At 41.1% G+C, this 21,752-nt stretch overlaps 1 protein-coding gene across 1 annotated transcript; it reads right to left on the bottom strand.

Moving 5' to 3' along the window:
• Positions 1 to 31: 31 nt before the first annotated feature.
• Positions 32 to 5,501, bottom strand: LOC111389793 (replication factor C subunit 3). The gene is made up of 11 exons (XM_023014763.1): positions 5,283 to 5,501; positions 5,079 to 5,189; positions 4,646 to 4,678; positions 4,266 to 4,434; positions 3,695 to 3,876; positions 3,097 to 3,233; positions 2,882 to 2,980; positions 2,071 to 2,140; positions 1,874 to 1,948; positions 988 to 1,033; positions 32 to 278 (listed from the first exon to the last, which is right to left on the bottom strand). Exons 1-11 carry the CDS (start codon positions 5,364 to 5,366, stop codon positions 220 to 222), a joined length of 1,065 nt encoding a protein of 354 aa, XP_022870531.1. The 5' UTR covers positions 5,367 to 5,501; the 3' UTR covers positions 32 to 219.
• Between the last annotated feature and the right edge of the window lie 16,251 nt (positions 5,502 to 21,752).

Genomic DNA, 21,752 nt, shown 5'->3' with positions numbered 1-21,752 from the left:
ATAATGCAAATACTGGGCGTAAGACCAAAGAAACAATAAAAGCAGTGACTAGAGAATTATGGAAATAAATTAAATACATGAAAATGTTAAGAATCCAGTCAACCAAGATTTTCAACGCAATGTAGCACAAGCAGAGAATCTATCACAGAACGATTTGTCCACATCCAAATCAAACTATAGCAAATAGATGACAAAATCATATCCTTTCTTCATCTAATTTCAGCCAAATGTCTCAATCAGGAAACCCTTGTAGATGCTCATAAACTTGGCCACAAACGCTGCAAGATTGATTACATAAAATTCCAGTAGTAGCAATACATAATCTCTGAATTATACTGCTAAGATTCTAAATTGCTGAAGTAAAGTTACATAAGATATAGACATGCACGTCATTCCAGAAAAAAACATATGAAAATATGTGCAATGAAATAAAACATCAATCAATCACATTATTGCAATAAATCATATTTGGTGAATCATATTTGAAGCATGATTTCAGTCACAGAATATAAAATTGGTGAATTAATAAAAAAGATGAAGTTTTTGGAAGTGTGATGNTTCCCATATAGTTTCTAACCAAGTTCACTACCCTCCATCTATTGACTATAGTTGGTTTTAGTCTTAACCCCCATTTCTTGTCTAAACTTACTTAAAATAGTACAAAAACCATTAGGCACATTATTGCCACACACTTCAGAAAAATCAAACCCAAGTGCTTATTGGGCATCCCTAGATACATAGTATGTTAAAAAGGTAATTTGAGTATTTTTAAAATATGGAACGTGTGGGGGGTGATGTGCAATTTTGAAACACCGGAGACAGAGAATGTGCCATCTACAATTTTTGGTTTATTATAGTCTTCACTAGTTCGGCCTCGATGGCTGTTGAACTGTAGATAACTAATCACAGAAGTACATAAAACATAAGTAGCACACAATTCTGCCATATACTCATTCTAACAAGACTTCAGACAATTTTCTGACATACCTTCCAGGTGAAATATAGCTTTCTGTCCAAGCCGTAACCTATGTTCCTGAGCAAAAACCAAGAAAGCTTAGAAGCATAGAAAAAGATAACTTTTCGATTCAAAATACTTAATCTATTACTAACCAGCACGTATGGAAGTTTCGGAGAAACTGATAAGCAGACAAGCATCATTATCTTTTAGGATCCAGATACCACGCTTAATTGTTATCAAAGGAATAAAATTGTAAAATATTGATATTCGATAATAAGGGATATTTTTCCCAAAAAAAAAAAAAAAAATAAATAAAAATAAAAATCTAGCAATTCAAGAATTCAATTATCTTCTAACAATAGAAGCAGTGCTCCATACTCAACTTCAAGTTGGCTCCTAAATTTGTTTGGTACATTGTCATGTATAATGGAAGCCTGGAAGATCTTTTGCAAGGGTAAATTTTATCTGCAGTCACTCAACTTTCAGCACGATTTCAATTCGGTGACCCAATTGAAATTTTGTTTAAAGTTCAGTGGCTGATGATGAAATTTATCTGTTTAACGAAATACCACCAGGACATTTATTAATATCGCTTGGTGCAAGAATGTTGGAGAAAAAGTAAAAAATATGAAGCATTAATATTGATGTACAAATTCCGCACCCATCTAAATAAGAACAAAAGATAGTGCAATGACACAAAAGAAATGTCTAAAAGCATACAAGGGAATTACAAGATGTTGGGTTTTTTATGAACATAATTGCCAAGGCTGGGTAATATATACACTAAAGATGGTCCAAGCATATACAAAGCAAAAAGGAAGGCAAAAGGAAACAGAAATAAACACACAATTAATCCTCTTGAATATTGCTTCAAGGTAAGGAGTAAAATGAATAGCATTTTGGATTCGGACTTACATAATATGCAGCCCAATGAGAGATCTCATGCTTCAGTTCCGAATCCAATTTCTTCAACAGTTCATAAAGCAATCTCTAAAATGAAAGGAAAAATTATTCTTCAGTACTATGTGAAAACATTTTCTAGTTATTCCTTCTCCCCCCAGTAGAAACTGGGACAGGAACAGGGAGGAGTGTACATAGTATAAGAACTCGACCTTCAATATGATGTCTGGAGGAATACAATTGACAAGTAGCTCATACAACTTTCCTCGGACTTCAAACAGCCTAGATAAAAAAATGACAGTTTCATGAAAAGGATTGCAGCAACATAATAAATAATATAAAATAAACAAAGTACAAAATAGCTTTATACTATCCTAAAATTTTTTGGTCGGGGATTGACTGTCGTGCGATGACATGTGCATTGTTCTTTACGACATCCTAAATTTCTCCTTAGCTTTTCATGATCTTTTGCACCAAGTGTATGACAAAACAAATGTATTAGAACAGTAACCATCTGCAACCATGCAAAACGTGCCAAGGTGCCAATATCATGATACCAAAACATGACATTGTCAGCGTTATGTATTCTCCAGAAACCATTATTAATTGGACTTCTTGCTATTTTAACCATTAGAATAACAGTATTACATTCTTTTACCATAAAAAATAACATCAGTACATAAATTTCTCTATTCTTTTAACAAAGGACATATCTCTCTTCCTTTCTCAACAGAAACACTAAAAACTATACCAGGACAAGAACTAATTTACAACATGAGATAGAAACGTTCTAAGAAAATATAAGGTGGGCGTATATTCCTAGTAAACATTATTGAAGACCAAGTTTTCTTCAAATTTTTCATAACATTTCTCATACTCTATGGAAACAACCATTCATGATAGTACAAATTTCCGTGCAATTCACGTGAGCAGTAAATAGAAAAAAATAAGAAGGTGTTAGAAGTATCATATCTTCAAAAAAAAAAAAAAGAAGTCGTGCATTGGGATGGATAGGCGCCTAACCTTTTAGGGCTCTGCTCCTTGAGTATGCTCAATGCAATCTCTGAAACATATTCCTCCCAGTCCATTGGTGGTATTGCTTGATTGCTTGTAAAAGGGTACCTGAAATGAAAAGGCATACGTGAGAACAATTAAGGCAGGCCACACAATAAATTATACATCAATGGATGTATAGAAGCAGTTGACAGCTGAAGCCAGAATATGTAAAGAAACTCAACTGTTGAACACGACAAGTCTCGAATGACAATATTGCCCTTCTCAGACTTCTATTTGATTGCTGTGCTATACGAGAGGCAAATCCTGGAGGGAGTTGCAGTCCTTCTTTCTTGCCAATAAATTCCAACACCTTAACAATCTGACATGTGAATCAAGTTCATTAAACAAGTGCTGGACAAGTATAAATCATATCATGGCATGCTAAGCAAGCATCATTGAAGTTCATAAACAGCACATAGGATTTGGCATTTAAGAAATCAGGGAACAGCAAACTAATGTAACACACAAATCTGGTAAGCATTTAGTGACGCAAATAATTTTTTTTTAATACTTTTTTACTGTAAAGATAATTTATAAGCTCAAATAAACATTTAAAAAATAAAATTATTGATAAATTTCACTCAGTTATAAGGTAAACGAAACATGGAGAAGACCCAACCAAACACTCTGGTCTCAAAGCATAATACTCCATCCATAACATTGTTGATGCAGACATTGCTGTTAAACTTCTCAAAGCCTCTTATGGACTTGTCCAGTATAGCATATGAAAACCTAGGAGGGTTTTGTTTAATGAGGAAAGACGCAGAGAGCAATACTGACCTCTTCTTCAGTAGGTGAATTTATTCGCATATTTAGGCAACGAGAGCGGACTGCTTCTGTCACCTTTGAAGAGCTGTTGCAGCAAAGAATCAGACGACAAGATGCACTGTATTTCTCCATTGTTCTTCGAAGAGAGTGCTGGGCTTCTCTTGAGAGTTTGTCAACCTCATTGAGAACTAAGACTAAAGAAACACACTTCTAAATGTCAGCATCTTAGAAACACTGTGCAACTTATACCAAATTGGTATAATTAATCAAAGACATTACAGAGTCTTCATTTTGATATCATGCACCTTTATTCTGAAAGTATTTTTCAATAAGATAGGATAACTATAATTAGATTAATTTTTGTCCTAACATTGACAGTCACATCAGGAGTTCAGAAGTAGAAGTACCTTTGGTGCATGTTAGAATCAGACGGCAGGGGATAACAATAGAAATTGAAAAATTAAGTTAAAACCTCGTTAGTCATACCGTTCAATTGTTTTCAATACTGTCTAAACATGCACTTGATGTTGAAGTATTACTTTCCCACGAGTCAAAAAATAGATAAGGTGAGAAGTCAAGATACCTTTGAAACCCTTTCTCCCTTTGGTGTCAATGGGTCGATTCTTTGCCATTTCCTTAATAATCTCTTGAACTACATATCGGTCTTGAAATCCTGCATCACTGGGATTCAATTCCACATGGTGGGTGCTTGACAGTGTTGTAAGCTCCACATCAATGGTTCTAGTCCCAGCCTTGAAACAGAAATTTGTTGTTGCGACATCAAATTCATTTGCTAAGTCATCTACCAACATAACTAAATTGACTTTCAAATGCAAAAAACCAAGTTAAATGAGCAGTAAGGATTTGCTCCAAGTAGAATATAAATTTGACCACATAAATATACATATATAAAGAAATGGTCGGTGTGAAATGTGACCGGTATAAGATGAGGAAGAAACTTACATCAATTTTCCAGTTCTTGTTTTCTACCTTCACCTGCAGATAAAAATGCAAAACTATCAGAAACAAAATTCCATTCAACAAAGACAAACAATAGATTTAAAACAGCTCAAACCTCACAAGTGCATTATACATCTTACCCATTCATATTACAAACTATACCTTTCTCAGACATTTTCAAATTACACATCGAACGTCCAAATTAATGTGAATGTAATTCTGAAAGTAGTGCAGCAAGAAGGATTTGTTACTGATGGATTATGCATGGAATATAGAATTTTCCAATATCCTTCCTTTATGTGAAACATAACAATGCAACATCAAGGTTTTTCAACAAGTTGTACACTTTGCTTCAAAAGCAGGACCTTGCTCAGGCCCTTGTAAATTTCCACAGCCAGTAATTCAGGAAAAAAACCGGTAAAGGAGGAAATTTCACCTTATCGGCGCTGGCACCAAACATTTGTCTGAGAAGTGCCATGATTAGGGTTTTCTTACCCGACCCGGATGGCCCGTAGAACAGTAAATGGGGACAATCTTGCTCCATCACCTATTAATTAACATGGGCATAAAATTATGACTCATGCCATAACAAACATACTAAAAATTTTTCAAAATACATGGAATTATATTTTAAAATTACCAGTTTCTTGAGATTTTCGGCGATGTCCTGGTGGACTAACACCTTGTCTAGGGATTTAGGACGGTACTTGTCTACCCACAACATCTTCCCTTCCTCTTCTTCTTGATCGTAAAACACCCACTTCACACTCTAGGGCACTGACTGTATGGAACAGACACGTAGGTTTATTTTGTTGGGGGCTAGATGAGGAGTGGCGGGAAATGTGGAGTAAAAAGGCTGTAAAACAGCTCGTAGTGAACTAAAGTCGCACAAAGAAAATGCGACTACAGCTTATATTATTAAAGTGAGATTGGTGTATTACCTTTTTGAACGTTAAAATGTACATCTTCCTTGACAAGTTGTGAGCGTCAAAATTGGGATCATTAATTGTTTTAAGTACTGTTAAAATCAATGGCAAAAATATGTGCTATGTCCCACAATGTTAATAAAATTGCAAAAGAAAATACAACTATATCAGAATTGTATTAAATAATTGAGCAACAATATGATTATCCTCAAATATTGTTTTATTTGAGATTGTGTGCCTATTTGGTCAAGATAAAAATCAGATTTTGAAAAGTTATGAATTTCATGAAATATAAGATTAAAATTAATTGTTAACTTTGACATGATATTTTAATCTAAAGCAAACAGGGGCTATAATTTGTTGACTAGGATGATTTTTTAATGCCAACAATCAACTTTTCATTAGAATTTTGGCCAAATTTTGCCAATTTTTTGAGGGGTTTTGTGTGCGTATGGGAGCCAACTTGTTTGTAGAATGAGGAAAGATGGAATTTTCGAAGTTATTGTGGTCGGAAAGTGTCATTCGAGTGGAGAATGTTAGAATTCTCAAGAGGGTCGATCCTACTTTTACCTTTGATTCGAGGTGACTTTTTTATAGAGTGAAAATTTTGACATTTGACATTTTTAAGTTGTACCACCCAGTTCAATTTCAACTATGAAAATTTATACTTTCTCATCGACTTTAATCACAAAATCAATTTTACGACAATCATTTAAGTCATTGGATCGCTTGATGGTTCCCAGTTCCAACATTATTGAATGTCCTTTTTCATTTTGTTCCACAAAGATCAACTCCTCCTCAACATACTGTTCTTCTTTAACCGATGCTCTCTTGGGTTAGATGACTGGTTTCTTTTGCTTATTTTCAGACAATTTTGCCTTACTCCTTATTGTAGTGGTTTGCACAAATTCGATCGATGGGTTCATCCACAATCAATCGAGTTAATTGGCTCGGTTTTGTTTCGACATTATTGAGGGGAGCCGATTAATTTTGGAACATTGCATCAATCTTGGTGGTGAATTGAGCAAGGACATTTTAAAGGGAAGTCTTCATCTTGTTGTAGTTATTTTTGTTGGAAGTTCGGTAGAGACTTTTTTGTAACAATCCAACCTCTATGTCCAAATCGTTATATCATATACTACTGACTTTGGGTGAGTATTTGCCCACTTACCCTTTCATGACTTTCTATCACGTTTCTCGATATTCGAATCCAAGACTGTCTAATGAGAAATTTAAGTTGAATCACAGTACTAGTTGGACAAGCACATTTTTTGTAATGACCTCTATACCCAAACTGTTTTATCGTACGTATTGTTCGCTTTTAGGTGGACATCTGCCTACTTACCTTCTATGACTTTCTATTAAGTTCCCCAAAATCCGAACCTAATATCTTTGTCTAATAAGTACTTAAGTTGAATTCTGATATCAATTTGGCAACTCTGTCATATAATACATACTATCTGTTTTGGGTTTGCATCTGCCCACTTACCACGTTACGGCTTTTTATTGCGTCCTCTAGGATTCGAACTCAAGATCTTTACCTAATGAGAGACTTATTTGAATCCTGGTACTAATTGAACAACTGTCCAAGCCATTATCTTTGAGTGGGCATCTGCTCACTTATCCCTTCACGACTTTCTATTGCGTCTTCCAAGATTAGAACCAAAGATCTCTTTGCCTAATAAGAGACTTAAGTTGCGTATGATATAACAATTTGGGCAAAGAGGCCGAATAGTTATAGTTCTCATTGATCTTGGTAGTTGTTTTAAGAGATATTCAGATGATTTTCCCAACTCAAATTGTAAGCATAGGAGTAGGAACAAAAACTTTGTGTGACCACTGGTTCTCATAATTCTCTCAAGGGTAAGTCATCCTCGTTAATTACCGATGGGTTAAAAATATTCCAGCGGGAAAGTCATCTCATCAGTACCAGGAAGCGAGTAATGTGTTGCCATTTTTAACAATAACAATATAAAAATGAAAATTAAAGAAAACTTAATTGAAATAGAATATACAACTTAAAACAAAAACAAAAAAAAGCTCAATATACGACAACAGCGTCAAAATCTTTTACTTATAGACGATGCAATACCATAAAATAAATAGGCCTCAAACAAGTAATAAACTGATAAGGAGTTTCGATCCCGTGAGGATTGCTACTTTTGTTTAAGTAATATAATTCTGGTTTGTTAAATTGTCCGATAGCACAAAAATTAGTTTGAAGGTTTTAGTTAACTACTTGAATGAAAGGCAATTAGAAAAATGAAAACAAGTAAAAGTGAGTTTTTGACAAACTCTAACTGTGAAAATTGTGTTGGGAATTATGATTTCATCCAAATATCGCCGGATTAATTTCTCAAAAAAGCAATTTAATGTTCTACCCACATATTAAAGATATTCTCCTAATTTAGCTAATTATCTCTCTCTCTCGTCTATAGAGAGAGGGAGAGAGAGAGAGAGAGAGAGAGAGAGAGTCAAACTAGCCCAAATTATGTGTATAAACTTACTATATCTTTATTTGATTAAAATATGGAATGGATCACATTAATTTTGGTGAGAATAGCTCAAAGAATTATCTAAGCTTATGAGTATATTTCTCTCTCTTACAATAACTTAAGATCCTTGCTATCGGGTCTAAACCATCAAATAAGTGTTGGAAGATTAAATACTTCACTAAGTAAACATTTGTTGATGAAGCAAATGAAAGGTATTATCACATAACAAGCACAATATGAAAATGGGTAATACAAATTTAAAAAGTAAACAATAAAATTAATTAGGCTAAGGTTAAGTTGTTAACATCAATAGTTTTAATAACCTCTTCTAATTATCATAGCATGTATTCAATAATAATAAAGAGAAATCATAACTCCAATAGCTCGTGATTGATTTTCCATAGTCTTTAGGCTACAAAAGATGAAAGAAGTTATGCCATGGAGAAAACCACTATGTGCTCTCTTGAAACCCTTGAAATCGATACCTTTCATCAAAATTAAGAGGAGAAACGGCCAAAAAAATGTATATATATAGTACTCAATCGGCCAATTCTATATTGGGTAGGGTAACAGTAGGATCATCCATATGTGTTTACAAAAAAGCCCCATCCCATTATGGGCTAAAAAACGACTAAATGAAATACTAGCCCATTTAAAAATACAACAATCTCTCATTTAAATAGCATTGCATTTAATCACAACATAAACACAAACAGACATCTCAAAAATAAAAGGCATTGTTTAGGATGTGCCTTTAGGTTCAAGCCAGTGAATGATACATCGATAGGGCATACAACACATGATCAATACTCGAACTCACATAACACAAGCCAATGAGATGCAAAAGTAGTATGGAAAAGATCAAAATAGTGATAAACACTTGTTTCCATAAAAAGCCTTAAAGACAAATCTGAATGTCTTTAAAATGATAAGTCTTATCCATGGTGCGCCTGACTCAAGCATAAGACTAATCATAAATGTCTCAAAATATATAAACATTGCCTTGTCCAAAATGTGTGTGACTTAGGCACGAGACTGATCAAAATGTCTCAATATATAAAGTAAGTCTCATCAAAAATGCGCTTGACTCAGACATTCATTGGCATTGCTATATTTTAACGACAAAATAGAATATATGAGCATAAATAATATAGTGAAATAGCAACGATTATAGAACTCCCACTAACTAAATACAACATAAGGTTCTAACAATCTCAATTGAGTGACATGCTCCTGAAATAATTTTGAAGCTAAACCTTTAATTAGTGGATCAGCTAACATATGATATATCGAAATATGCTCAATACAAATATATGACTCAATTATTTTTTCTCTAACAAACAAATAATATCAATATGCTTGGAGCGTGAAGAGCTCCTAGTGTTTCAAGAAAAAAGCAATTATTGTGGAATTGTCACAAATTATCTTAAGCAGCTTCGAAATGGCATTCACAATACCTAGCCCCAAGATTAAGTTCCAAAACCATATAGCCTGACTTGTAGCCTCATAACAAGCAACATACCCTGCCTCTATTGTAGAGGAAGTTATAAGTGTCTATTTGACACTTTTCTAAGAAACAGCTCCTCTACCATGATACAAACGTAACCAAAAGTAGATCTCCTATCATCTAAACAACTTGCAAAATCCGCATCAGAATATCCAATTATATCAAGAATGTTAGATTGCCAATATGTGCACATTAGATCTTTAGTGCCTTGCAAGTACCTAGGTACTTTCTTTGCAACTTTCCAGTTACGTAAAATCAGGATCACTCAAGTATCTCCCAAGTACACCAACAACACAAGCGATGTCAGGCCATGTACATATTTTAACACACATCAAACTACCCACAACTGAAGAATAGAGAATTGTTTGCATTTGAGTCCTCTCATTATCATCCTTAGGACATTGACACTTAGAAAATTTATCACCTTTCACAATAGGTACTTTTTCAGAAGAACAAGAATGCATATTAAACCTACTCAAAACTCGATCAATGTAGGTTTTTTGAGACAAACCAAGAACACCTCTAGATATCTCACTAAAAATATGAATTCCCAAAACATAAGAGGCCTCACCAAGACATTCACATCAAAATGAGATGACAACATGCCCTTTGTCTCAAGCAAAAGGTCAATGTCATTTGCAGCGAGTAATATATCATCAACATAAAATCAAAGATAACAATTGGAACCCATCCCTTGGTTGGATCGGGAAAGTGAAGTCTTGCTTTACCTCCTCCTTCCTTAAATTCTCCTAATTTTCTTCTAAGTTTACTCTTATTTTTTTATCTTGTACTTTCCCCTCTTTTTTAGCCTCTCCAAATCCAAATAAATAAATAAATAGATAAAAATAAAAATTCTCTTTCAAAAGAAAAATGGAATTTATATTCTTGTGTCGTTGTTCTAAAGTTTGTATCTTTGAAGTTCTAAAAATGTTGTTAGGCACAAAACGGAATTACTTAGGAGAAGTGTGTTGACCCCAAAAAATGTTGCCAACAGATGTTGGACCTACCTGCGCACACGTGAGAGAAAGTCCAACAGGCTAAGAATGTGGACGATCTAAAACAGACAGATCAAGGGCGTGGGAGTAGCTCAACGCGTAGGATGAGAACGTTCGAAATTCGACGGGATGTTCGTAGACCGATTGTACAATAATTACCAATCAATTTGTAAATGTGTATCTAAATATGTATGAACTCATTTGTGTTGCAAGATAATAAGAAAGAGAGAGTTGAGTAAAGTATGGTTTCTTGTATTGATTCTTACATTAGCCTTTGTAGGGGATACATGAGAGAGTATTTATAGTGTCACGAGTTAGATCGTGACCTTTGGTTCGGGTTACACGTTGCCTCATCCAGTTAATTTACATGTCAAATTGTAGGCATCAGTCGCATCTAGCCTGCTATACATTTATTGATTGGCAGAGCCGCCTCTACTAGTGACAAGACTTAACATTTACACTCATGACAAATGTCCTATCAATTATTCAAGTAAGATCTTTGTGCAGAGGATCTATTGGGAGAAGTGTCTATAGAAGATGTTGTTTTGTGATTCAGAGACTGCTACCTCGGCTATAGAGCTTCGGCCAATAGGTCCTCGTCCACCTTCAAAGGGCCTCAGCATATGGGCTTAGGAAGTTTCTCAAGAGGCAATGATAGATGGGCCTCGGTATATATGGGCCTAGGCTTCTGTGGACCTCGATTTGTGGGCCTCGATTATACAAATCACCTCAGCTTGAGTGCCACATGATTCGGCATGAGTTAGCTGTGGGCCACAGTGGGTTGCTTAAGTGTGTAAACACGTAACAATAGTCCCCCAAGTCCAAGTATAGTCATTTATATAATGCGAGGACTTTGATGAAGTAAAGCCAGCCAGTTAAGTTGAAAGAAAATTTTGTACCCCAAATAATAGTCCCCAAGTCCAAGTATAGATATTTATATCATGGTTGGAGTTAGAAATGTGCTATTGCGGAAGAATGATGAAGCTGAGGTGGTTTGAGAAACCTAACCTGCAAGGCTTGTGGAGGTTGAATTTTGATGAGGAAGCTGAGGTGGTTGAGAAACCAAACTTGCGAAGCTTGATTGGCTAAATTCTGATGAGAAAGTCGAGGTGGTTGAGAAATCGAACCTGCGAGGCTTGATTGGCTGAATTCTGATGAGGAAGCTGAGGTGGTTGAGAAATCGAACCTACGAGACTTGTGGAGGCTAAATTCTGATGAGGAAGCCAAGGTGGTTGAGAAACCGAACCTGCGAGGCTTGATGGCTGAATTGTGATGAAGAAGCCGAGGTAATTGGGAAACCGAACTTGCGAGGCTTGATGGTTGATTTCTGATGAAGAAGTCGAGGTGGTTGGAAAATCGAACCTGCAAGCTTGTGGAGGCTGAATTATGAGGCTCATTAGTAATGATTGTTCCTCGACAGTTGTGCCAATGATTTGATGTTTTACGCATATTTTCGAGGAAATGTGGCTGAAGCGTTCAACTTCCAAGGTGTCAGCTACCATCGAATTAAAGTCATAATTATGAGCACAGCTGGAGCTTCTAGAAGCAAACGCGTTTGGAGAGGTGCATGGAGGAAACGCTTGAATCTAAAGCGTAGGTTTGAAAAATCGTTTGAATTCTACGCCTCGTATTCGATCTAGAATGAAGGGTCTAGATTCAATGGGTTTTGATCAGATGGCTGGGGTTTGTCCTGGCCCTTTTTAAAAGGCGAGAGACCTCCATTTTTCTGGATTTTCAACCTTTGCAATCTGATTTCTTCTTCAAAAGCTCAAGTTTTTCGTCGTCCAAACAGTCGATCTTTTCATTTTCCGGCATTACTAAGTTCACGTAGTCATTTTCCATAGGTATTTTCATAGAAAATCCCTTGTATTGAGTTCATCCTTTTCTGATATGGAGTCCACCTCGAGTAGGGAATTACTAACTATTGCGTCATTCGGAGAGGAGATGAGTTACAGAGGGGACCTTGAGATCGAGCAATATGCTATGATCGAGGAGCCAATAGATTACAATGAGGAGTGGGGGACGTCCAGAGTGCCTTTAAATATAACCTTGAAGAGGCTGGGAGAGGTAGTGTGTACCTCAGTATGTCGAAATGTTGGTACCCAAGGCTCGTGAGCATGCCTGCTATCCGAGGCTCGGATGCGTGGCGGTAAGTGAATACCTCTTTAATGCAAGTATGCGTCTTCCTTTGCACCCCTTCTTTAGGGTGATGCTGAGGAACTTTATTTTGTCGTCGACCCAGGTTCTGCCAAATGGGTGGAACCAGTTGGCTGGCTCGTACTTCCTGTGGAAGGAAGTGTCACTTGGGGAGGACATGCCTCTCCACGTCTTCATGACCCTATTCCAGCCTAGGGTGATAGGTAATGAGTCAAGGGGGTGGTATTACTTAACTCTTTGGGGGCTCACGCACCATTTGTGGTGAGGCTGCCTTCTTCCATCAAGGGGTGGAAGGAATCGTGGTTCTGGGTAAGGGGCTGGTGGCAGGCAGTGGAGGAGGACACAGCCTTAGCTTGCACAGTATCGACCCAGTACTACGAAACTCGTGAGTCTCTCAGCCTAAGTAGTTTACATTTTGTATTCAAAATTTTCTTTTTCTAACTGTTGAGGCTTGCTGTGCAGATAGTAGTACGAGGTTCGAGTTGAGCAATGAGGTGTTTGAAGTGATAGAGGACATTTACAAAAGACCTCTGAAATGCTGGCACTTCGACCACCTCATCAATCGAAGCCACTACTTCATTGACTTTGAATTGATGGCCTCCAAAGGTAAGAGGCTTATATACTTGTATATTTCTTGCTTTTTGTTTCGATGCTGATGTACTGACATACTTTACAGACAAGTTCGAGAGGAGGGAGTACCCAGCCCCAGACATGGCATATCTTTAGGGCCATATCCAATGTGATGGCGAAGCCCCTGAAGCCGGGGTCAAGTGGTGCCAAGGAGGTCCAGGGGATGGTGGAGTGCCTCTCCAAAGATAGCAATTTCAAGGGTGCTAAGGAAGGAACCCCCCAGAGGCCGGAGAAGGCTAAAGAGCCTCGGGGAAAGGAGAAGGTCCCTGGGGAGCAGAAGAAGAGAAAGCTGGTGCACATCACCAGCCCATCTGGAAAGTTCGGGACCTCTGTGTCCCATGAAAGAAAAGAAGCCCCTCAGCCGAAGCTCCTAGAAGCTGTCTCAAGAGCGGTGAAGATTGAAATGGTACGGCGCGCTAAGGCTGAGGAGGCTGAGGAAGAGGCTACGAGGAGGGCGGCTAAGGAAGCAAAGGATGAAGCTGCCAAGCAGAGGCCAGCAAGAGTGCAAGGGAAATCTCCGAACTTCCTTGTCGGGAGGGGGGAGGTCCTAGCCCCAACGTTGGTGGAGGCTCTGCCAGCCGAGATCGAAAGCGCTACTGAGAGCTTCTACAAATTCTGGACGAAACGATGGTAGTTGCACGCCTCCTCCTCTGACGCAGTGGACTTGATAAGGACCTTTGTGAGCCAAAGTGTAAGGACCTTTGCTTCGGATTGGAGTGCAGGGAGGCCCTTACTGATTTTCAGACGAGGACCCAATCCTCGGAGAAGAAGGTGACCTCCTTCGCAAAAGAGCTGAAGAAGGCCAGGGCTGAGGCAAAGGAAGTGAGGGCCTAAAAAATTGAAGACGCGGCCAAGCTGGAATCTACTTTGGCTCTGATCGAGGCCTTGAAGAAGAAGGTCTATGAGTCCCAGTACGAGGTGGCTTCCCTTACCAAGAAAGTGAAGGTCTCCAATGAACACCAAAAGGTGACTACTGAGGCCTTGGAGAAGGCCAATTTGGAGCTGGCTGAGGTCCAAGACGCCTACAAGTTCTTGGAGGGCCAAATAAAGTGGCATGTGGATGAATTGGCCAAGGCAAAAGAGGATGCTAATGTGGTGAGGGAAAAGGCAGTCAAAGACTACATTGCCAACTTCCACAACACTGAGGAGTACAAGGGCTTCAACATCTACTGGAGAAATTATGCTTATGCCGAAACGATGGAAGGGGCTGAGGAACTCTACCCAAATCAAGACCTGTCACAACTGAGGTCGGAGTTTGTGGATGAAGTGCCTCAGACCCCAACTGATGAAGTAATTGGGGATGAAGCAGCGGAGGCAGAAGAGGGGAGTACTGATGCTCAGGCTGCAGAGGCTCCTGCTGCCGAGGCATCTCCACTATCATCCGAGGCTTAGGATAGTTTATTTTCAGTTAATTCCGGTATACTGGCCTCAGGCCCTCATTTTGTAACTAATTGAAAATCAATATAATCTCTTTCATTCAATGTTATTCTTTTTCCAAGTGCATTGGCCTTGTTAAGTAATTGAACTTAAGATTGATTGAAGAATTAAATAACCTTGACTTGATATCCCAACTCCAATCACTTAAGCAAGTAAATTGTACTTAAGCTTAATAACTATAACCTGAATAGATCCTAAGACTGGACCATCTTTCAGCTGAACTGAGAACATTAGGTCTGATTGAAAAGGTAGTTACGTGAATCTCGTAGTGGTTGAGCCTTGTGAATCAATGGGTAAAGAAGTTCGATCCTCGTTGAGGCTTTTCCCCTTGAGCCTCACCAAAGGGAGGCAAGTTACATGAGCTTCGGAGTTCAAGCGAGGTGGCCCAGAGATGGGACGTGGACCTCTCTTCCGAGGTGACGACGATTCCCAACATGGTGGATGATTTATCCATGTTGAGGCTTCTCCCAGTTGCGTTCAGTCTCGCCAAAGGGAGGTAAGTGGCGTGCGCCTCGAAGTTTAAGCAGGTAGCCCAGAGATGGGATGCTGACCTCTCCTCCGAGGTGACGACGCTTCCTAACATGGTGGATGGTTCTGCCATGTTAAGACTTCTCCCAATGGTGTTTAGCCTCGCCAAAGGGAGGTAAGTGGCGTGCACCTCGGAGTTCAAGCAAAGTGGCCTAGAGATGGGATGCTGACCTCTCCTCCGAGGTGACGACGCTTTTCTAACATGGTGGATGGTTCAACCATGTTGAGACTTCTCCCAATGGAATTCAGCCTCGCCAAAGGGAGGTAAGTGGCGTGCACCTCGGAGTTCAAGTAAGGTTGCCCAGAGATGGGACGTTGACCTCTCCTCCGAGGTGATGACGCTTTCTAACATGGTAGATGGTTCATCCATGTTGAGACTTCTCCCGGTGGCGTTTAGCCTCGTCAAAGGAAGGCAAGTGGTGTGTGCCTCAGAGTTCAAGCGAGGTGGCTCAGAGATGGGACTTTGACCTCTCCTCCAAGGTGACGATGCTTTCCAACATGGTGAATGGTTCATCCATATTGAGACTTCTTCCCCTGGCATTCAGCCTCGCCAAAAGGAGGCAAGTGGCTTGCTCTTTGGAATTCAGGCGAGGTGGCCTAGAGATGGGACGTTGACCTCTCCTCCGAGGCGACGACGCTTCCCAACATGGTGGATGGTTCATCCATGTTGAGACTTCTCCCTCTGGCATTTAGCCTCACCTAAAGAGAGGTAAGTGACGTGCCCCTCGGAGTTCAAGCGAGGTGGCCCAGAGATGGGACGTTGACCTCTCCTCCGAGGTGACGACACTTCCCAATATAGTGGATGATTCATCTATGTTGAGGCTTCTCGCCTAGCGTTCAGCCTCCCCAAAGGAAGGTAAGTGGCGTGTGCCTCAAAGTTCAGGCGAGGTGACCCAGAGATGGGACGCTGACCTCTCATCCGAGGTGACGACGTAGTGCGACACTTGAATTCAATCATGGACAATTTTATTGAATCATGGAAATGTTACATGAGTTGGGAAAGATCGTCCAGTGAGATAGTACATTCATTGATAATAGATTTGGAAGTGCTCAATGTTCCATAGACGGGGTTGTGCCTTGTCGTCCATGTCTTCAATCCAGTATGTCCCAGGTCGGATCTTCTTCTTGATTCTATATGGGCCTTCCCAATTTGGACCCAAGGTACTGATGCCTGGTTCCTCAGAGGAGAGGAAGATTCTCCTAAGAACCAGGTCGTTGATTCGAAATGACCTCTTCTTTACCTTTGAGTTGAAGTACTTCGTTATCTTTCTTTGATATGTAGCGAGCTTCAGCTGGGCGTCATCTCTTCTTTCCTGAATAAAGTCGAGGTCGCACCTCTGAAGCTCGTCATTTGTTATTTCATTGAAGTACAGACTCGTGGAGATGGAAGTCCGACCTCGACGGGGCTCATCGCCTCAGTTCTGTATGCCATGAGAAAAGGTGTTTCCCCTGTGGGGGTCCTCATAGTGGTTCGGATTGCCCAAAGCACTTATGGCAGCTCATCCACCCAGGCCCTTTTTGACACATCAAGCTTCCTTTTCAGGACGTGTTTGATGGTCTTATTCACAACCTTAACCTAGCCATTTGCCTGTGGGTGGTGAGGTGTGGATAAGTGCTTCTTGATGTCAAGTTCTTCACACAAACTTCTGACATTCTTGTTGTCGAACTGTTTACCATTGTCTGAGACGATTGAGTAGGGAATTCCGAACTGGCATATAAGGTTTTTCCACAAGAACTTGGAAGTGTTTGCTTCTGTGATTTTTGCCAGTAGTTCAGCCTCAACCCACTTCGTGAAGTAATCAATGGCCACAATTGCAAAGCTTGCGCCTCCTCTGCCTTTCGGTAGAGGACCTATAAGGTCCACACCCCACTTCGAGAAGGGCCAGGGGCTGAAAACCGTGGTCAAATCTTTTGATGGTTATCTTTGGATAAGAGAGAATCATTGGCATTTGTCACATTTTCATACAAACTGGAGGGCATCCTTTTTCAAGGTAGGCCAATAGTACCCCTGTCTCAGTATTTTTTGCGCCAAAGATAGACCTTCAGAGTAGTTGCCGCAAACACCCTCGTGGACTTTCCTTAAGATGTAGGTAGCCTCTTCTCCTCCCACACATCGAAGGAGTGGAGAGGAGAAGCTCCTCTTGTAGAGTACATCATCGATGAAGAGGAAATGAGCTAACCTCCTCTTTAGCTTGTGAGCTTCATGCTTATTAGTGGGAAGTACCTGGTCCTTTAGGTAGGCTACGATGGGCTGCATCCAGGTAGGAGTCCCAGCCACCCACATCACATTTGGTGCCTCAGTTGATGGTATGAGGAGGTGCTCTATTGGGACTACTATGAGTAGTTCGAAGTCCTTGCTACTTGCAAGTTTGGAGAGTGTATCCGCATGTACATTTTCAACACAGGGGATCTGGATCAACTCAAACTTTTCTAAGGATGGGATGAGATTCATCACCATTTTCAAGTAGGAGGCCATGGTTTTGTTTCTGGCTGAGAAGTTGTCGTTTACCTGGCTAACAACCAGCTGGGAGTCACTACTGATAAGTAGCCTCTTCACTTGCATTTCTCTGGCTAATCTGAGGCCCACAAGAAGCGCCTCGTATTCTACCACATTGTTGGTGGCCTTGAACCCGAACCTCACAGCCAATTTCAACTTGTGACCTTCCGGGCTGATAAGGATAACTCCGACACTTGAGCTGGTATCCCCAGCCGATCCATCCACGAATAAGTTCCACGTAGGGGGCTCAGCATGTTCCATGATTTCATCCACCTCGGGTAGATTGGCAAATTCTGCCACAAAATTAGCCAAGGCTTGGCCCTTGATGGTCGCCCTATCCTTGAACACGAGGTCAAATTCACTTAACTCCGCCCCCCATTTCAATAATCTTCCTGAGGTATCGGGCTTTTGAAGTACCTACCTCAAGGGAAAGTTTGTTAGCATATGTATGGTGTGGGCTTGGAAATAGGGCCTCAATTTCCTGGAAGCCTTGATCAAGGCCAAAGCGAGCTTCTCCATATTGGGGTAACGAGTTTTTGACGATAGGAGTACTTTACTTGTATAGTATACAGGGAGTTGGGTGGTCCCCTCTTCTCGAATTAGAGCCGCACTGATGGCCTCATTGGAGACGGCTAATATAGCTGAAGAATCTCGTCGGGCTTCTGTTTGGAGAGGAGGGGGGCCTACCCTAGGTGCCTTTTAAGGCCCTGGAAGGCCTCTTCACATTCTTCGGTCCATTGGAACTTCTTCCTAGCTTTCAACACTTTAAAAAATGGGAGGCATTTGTCTGTAGCTTTGGAGACAAAACGACTAAGTGCGGCCACTCGCCCAGTCAAGCTTTGTACTTCTTTTGGCTTTTGGGGAGACCTCATCTTACATAAGGCATCAATCTTCTTAGGGTTGGCTTCAATTCCGTGTTGGTTGACCGTGTATCCTAAGAATTTTTCGAAGGCAACCCTGAAAGCTCACTTGAGGGGGTTGAGCCTCATCCTATACCTTCTTAAGATTTGGAAGATGTTGTTGAGGTGCATTATGTGGCCCCCAGCTTCCAAACTTTTCACAAGCATGTCGTCGATGTAGACCTCCATTGTCTTGCCGATGAGGTCCACAAATATTTTGTTGACAAGACTTTGATATGTTGCCCCAGCATTTTTCAACCCGAAGGGTATCATCTTATAGGAGTAAAGGCTTCTGTCTGTGATAAAAGAGGTGTGTTCCTCATCGGTCGGGTGCATGAGAATTTGGTTGTAACCGGAGTATGCGTCCATGAAGCTCAACAACTCGTGCCCAGTCGTGGAGTCTACCAGTTGGTCAATCCTTGGGAGTGGAAAGCTGTACTTCGGGCAAGCTTTGTTGAGGTTAGCGAAATCAATGCATATCCTCCATTTTTCGTTGTGTTTCTTCACTAAAATCGGGTTGGAGACCCACCTCGAATAGGTGGCCTCCTTGATAAAACCATTTTAGATGAGCTTTTGAACTTCTTCCTTCAGGGCCTCATACCTCTCAGGGTTGAGAGCTCTTCTTTTATGTCTGTGCGGGGCAACCTTAGGATCAATTTTCAAGTAGTGGCAACTGACCTTGGGGTCTATGCTTACCATGTCTTCATGCCTCCAAGCAAAGACATCAAGGTTCCTACTTAGGAAATCCTTGATCTTTTCTTTCAAAAAGTTGGACAAGCCTTTGTCCACTTTCAACAATTTAGATGGGTCTCAGGGGTCCACCGAGAAGCTCTCAAGTTCCTCAACTGGGGATGCTTGAGGTTCATATTCAATTATACAGGGCTCAAGCTCATCGATGACCAATACTTCTGGAATGGGTGGTGCGTCGATCATTTCCACATCTTTCGATTCGGAGGGAGCATTACCTGGGACATCAGCCATGACTATGTTAGCGATAATCACATGGACGTCCCGAGGCTCTACCATTCTGATGGAGCTTAGATAACACTCTCTCGAGCCTCTTTGGCCACCTCTCACCGTTGCCACCCCATTTTTCATTGGGAATTTCATGCATAGGTGGTGAATGGAAGTGACGGCTCCCAATTCCTTTAGAGCTGGCTTACCCAATACTCTGTGGTAGGCTGATCGACTGTCAACAATGAGGAACTCCATGAGGATCATTGTAGTTCGGGGAGACTCTCCCATCTCCACTGCAAGGGTAATCTTTCCTCTCGGAGTGATGCTATCTCTGGTAAATTCGTATAAGAGAGTGAAGGTGGGTGCCAACTCATGGTCCAGTATCATCTTGTCGAAGGTAAACCCGAATAGGATGTTGACAAAGCTACCGTTGTCAACTAGCATTCACTTGAGCCCATTCCGGGCTAGACCACTCTCACCACAAGTGCATCGCAGTGGGGGTAGTGAACCCTTTCAACGTCCTCCTGGGTGAAGACAATAGGTGGAACTTGATCACTCCGGGAGCTGTGGCCCACAATATAGCTGGTAAGCAGAGGGCGCTTGGCCTCACGGGCATAATTCCTTTTAGCGTTCTGCGTTTCGCCACCTACATATGGGCCTCCAAAAATGGTATCCACCTCGTGGATAGGGACCTCATCAAGAGCATGTCGATTTCTTCGGGGTCTACGCCCTTCCCTGGGCCACTCTGCATCATGCTCCCTTCGTCGCGGAGAAACATCTCTTTGAGTGGAGAGGCCTCTTCACGCCCAGGTCGAGAAGCTCTCAAGTTCCTCAACTGGGGATGCTTGAGGTTCATATTCAATTATACAGGGCTCAAGCTCATCGATGACCAATACTTCTGGAATGGGTGGTGCGTCGATCATTTCCACATCTTTCGATTCGGAGGGAGCATTACCTGGGACATCAGCCATGACTATGTTAGCGATAATCACATGGACGTCCCGAGGCTCTACCATTCTGATGGAGCTTAGATAACACTCTCTCGAGCCTCTTTGGCCGCTTCTCACCGTTGCCACCTCGTTTTCCATTGGGAATTTCATGCATTGGTGGCCGATGGAGGTGACGGCTCTCAATTCCTTTAGATTTGGCCTACCCAATACTCCGTGGTAGGTCGATCGACTGTCAACAATGAGGAACTCCATGAAGTTCATTGTAGTTTGGGGGGACTCCCCCATCTCCACTGCAAGGGTGATCTTTCCTCTCGGATACTATCTCTGGTAAATTCGTACAAGGGAGTGGAGATGGGCGTCAACGTAAGGTCCATTATCATCTTGTCGAAGTGGACCCAAACAGAATGTTGACAGAGCTACCGTTGTCAACTAACATTCATTTAAGCCCATTCTGGGCTATGACCGCTCTCACCACAAGTGCATCGCAGTGGGGGTAGTAAACTCCTTCATCCTCCTTCTAGGTAAAGACAATAGACGGAACTTGATTCCTCCGGGAGATGTGGTCTACAATATAGCTGGTCAGCGGGGGGTGCTTAGCCTCACGGGCGTAATTCCTTTTAGCGTTCCGCGTTTCACCGCCCATATATGGGCCTCTAAATATGGTATCCACCTCGTGGATAGGGGCCTCATCTTGAGTTTGTCGATTTCTTCGGTGTCTACACCTTTCCCTGGACCTCTCTGCATTGTGCTCCCTTCGTCGTGGGAAACATCCATTTGACGGGGAGCTGCCTCTTCACGCCCAGGTCGATTGTCATACCTAGATGGGGGGCCTGTTCGCCTAGGGTGATTCATTTCTATCCCTGGGGGTTCTTGTCGAGTACGATGAGCATAGTCTCGACAATTTGCTATGTCGTGGCCATAGGACCGGTGGTATATGCAGTATCCGGGAAGGTTCGAATTTGACCTATTTCTAGGTCCCGAACCCCGACCTCGGCCTCTCTCCCTGCGGGATCCTTGCGGAGTTCTCATATGTTGGGTGTCAGTTACTGGGTTGATATCCTCATATGCCAAGATAGGAACTGCGTTCAGAGTGGTGGTGGCAAGTGCTTGCCCAGAACTCTCATTACCGGCT

The sequence above is a fragment of the Olea europaea genome, unplaced genomic scaffold (genome assembly GCF_002742605.1).
Source record: "Olea europaea var. sylvestris unplaced genomic scaffold, O_europaea_v1 scaffold622, whole genome shotgun sequence".
NCBI lineage: Eukaryota > Viridiplantae > Streptophyta > Magnoliopsida > Lamiales > Oleaceae > Olea > Olea europaea.
The sequence above is the reverse complement of the archived record's forward strand: the minus strand, read 5'-3'. Positions and strand labels throughout refer to the sequence as shown.